General features: G+C 43.6%; 1 protein-coding gene across 1 annotated transcript in view; it reads right to left on the bottom strand.

Moving 5' to 3' along the window:
* The window catches only part of DNAH3 (dynein axonemal heavy chain 3), a 112,004-nt gene that overhangs the window by 36,333 nt on the left and 72,990 nt on the right, over positions 1-2,681 (bottom strand). Inside the window, exon 34 of the mRNA XM_019542168.1 lies at positions 932-1,066. Coding sequence (XP_019397713.1) covers positions 932-1,066 — 135 coding nt within the window. The remainder of the gene's footprint in view (positions 1-931; positions 1,067-2,681) is intronic.

Genomic DNA, 2,681 nt, shown 5'->3' with positions numbered 1-2,681 from the left:
ACTTATGAGGAAAGACTGAGGGAACTGGGCTTATTTAGTCTAGAAGAGGAGACAGAGGGGGATTTAACAGCAGTCTTAAACTACCTGAAGGGGGGGCTACAAAGAGGATGGAGCTAGACTGTTCTCAGTGGTGGCAGATGATAGAACAAGAAGCAATGGTCTCAAGTTGCAGCAAGAGAAGTTTAGGTTAGATATTAGGAAGAATTTTCTCTCAAGGAGGGTAGTAAAGCACTGGAACAGGTTATCCAGAAAGGTGGAAGAACCTCCAACCTTAGAGTTTTCAAAACTCGGCTAGACAAAGCTTTGGCTGGGATGATCTAGTTGGGGATGGTCCTGCTTTGAGCAAGGGGTTGGACTAGATGACCTCCTGAGGTCCCTTCCAACCCTAATGTTCTGTGATTCTATTAAACTAGGCAGAGTGAGTAAAAGACAATACCTCTGAGTGCTGGTAATAATACCATCTAGATCTCAAAACATTTTACATTAGAGGTCAACATCCTTATTAACATTTTAAAGATAGGGAAACTAAAGCAAAATTAGATTAACTGACTTGCCCAAGATCACTCAAAAGGTTAGACAGTCGTTTAAGTCCCAGTGCAGTGCTTTCTCCGATAGGCTATGCTGTCTCCCTTAGTAAGAGATAGAATCTCATTGTCTGGCCCAAGTTATATGGGTTAGACTAGACTGCAAAGTCTAGTACCCTTGCCACATGATCAGAAGCCTGACTAATTGCAATACTTACTGTTATCAGGATAGGTCTTTCCCTTCAGTGTTGTTACCTCCTGGGGGTTTTTTTCCATTTTGTAAGGTCAAGCTTTCTGTAACACCCTGTTAGCTAACAATTTAGGTACAAATAAAGCACTGAGACATGTGCTTTAAAGATATATGTAAAAAATAATCTACTTTGAGATAGTAATACTTAAAAAAATACCTGAATAATTTTTCCAATAAACCAAGGAACTGGTTGAAGATTCATTTTTTTAATATTTTCATTCAGTGCCTGGACAAACAGCTCATAGTCTGATTTAGGAAGAACCACTCCAGGAAAGAGGTCAGATATGATACCCTGGTAAGAAAAAAAATAAACACAGAACTTCATTATAGAATAGCTTAATACAAATGAATGGCTAGAGCATAAAGTAAGATAAAAAGAATACTGATCATACAGGAAATTCAACTTTAAGGGGGAATGTTTTCAGCTGGACTGAGAGCTAACTCAAGGGCAGGAATCCTGGTTTTCCGTTCCCCATGGAAAAACAGAGAAAACCATGGATTTCCCCTTTTCATCAGAGAAAATGTGGATTTCTCCTTTTAGCAGAGAAACCCACAGATTCCCTGCTTTTACAAACAGCTCTGCAGGCTGGTTGAGCTCCAGCCTGCAAGAGGTGTTTGCAAACAGGACAGGAAACTCAAAATCCTGCCTGGAGAGGGAGGGGGAAGGGGAAGGGGGAGGATAACAGCAGGGCCTGAGGTTCTCAGTTAGCCACAGGTCTACTCAGCTCAGCTTCACTCTTTGCTCCTGGAGCCTGAGGTAAGTGGGACTTGCAGGGGGCTGGGGGGCCTTCTGGCAGGACTGGGGGGTTGTGGGTCATGGCTGGGGGAAGCCAGGAGCTGGGCCCACCCCCACCTGATCAGGCAGAGCAGTGGCAGAGCCAGTCCATGCTGCTTCTGCTGCAGTTACCTGTTGTTGAGGGCAGGGAGCTGCAGCCTTGGGTCCCTGGCCCCACAGCCCTGGCAGCTGGGGGCTCCCTCTGGCAGGGCCAGGGGGCAGGGGCTGTAGGTGGTGGCAAGAGTCACAAGTCGGGCAGATGGCTGTCGTGGAGGCAATGAGGGGCACCAGCAGGGATGGGGGAGGGCTGCAGGGGGCTTTTAATTTTAACAATGGATTTTGGGGGGTTTAATCAGAGAATTTGCGATTTTTTGTCAGAGAATTTGTGATTTTTTTTAATAAGAGAAAACCAGGATCCCTGCTCATAGGCACAAACTGCAGTCACAAATTTGGACCCAAAGATAATTGAATGAGCAAATCTTAGTACTTGCCCCTATAAATGACTCATATATGTCCACAGTCAAATAGTGGAGAATGTAAGCTGTACAGCAGACATACATGGATTAGTGTCATACACAGACACAAATTGCATCTGCCAAAGTAGTTCAACACAGAAAATTTGGCCTTGAATTCACTGGAGGGGCAAGGGAAGAGATCAAATGATTTAATGGGAAGATATGGTTCTGTTCTTTCACAGCAGAGACTTTGTGGGTAGGTATCATGTGTATTCCAGATTTTAGGTCCTTATATTGAATACTGATGGTCCAGAGCTCAATATATTTGTTATCCTCCTCTCAAGAAGCAGCAAAGTAGGAGCAATTTCACTTTGCCTTAACAGGTCATTTTTATTGGTTTTGATTTAACTTGCTGACCTTGTTTACAACACCAAGCCAAGATATAAAATTTACAAAAAATAGTTTCCATTCAGAGGAATTGATGGAGTTTCTATATGAAGTGCCATTAACATGATACCTTGCAACATTTCACAAAGTAACTTAAAAGTTTCATAGTTTCTAGGGTCGGAAGAGACCTGAGCAGATCATCTAGTCTGACCCCTGCCATGGCAGGAAAGAGTACTGGGGTCAAACGACCCCAGCAAGATGTTCATCTAACCTCCTCTTAAACACCCCCA

The sequence above is a fragment of the Crocodylus porosus genome, unplaced genomic scaffold (genome assembly GCF_001723895.1).
Source record: "Crocodylus porosus isolate Cpor-Errol unplaced genomic scaffold, CroPor_comp1, whole genome shotgun sequence".
Classification (NCBI taxonomy): domain Eukaryota; kingdom Metazoa; phylum Chordata; order Crocodylia; family Crocodylidae; genus Crocodylus; species Crocodylus porosus.
The sequence above is the reverse complement of the archived record's forward strand: the minus strand, read 5'-3'. Positions and strand labels throughout refer to the sequence as shown.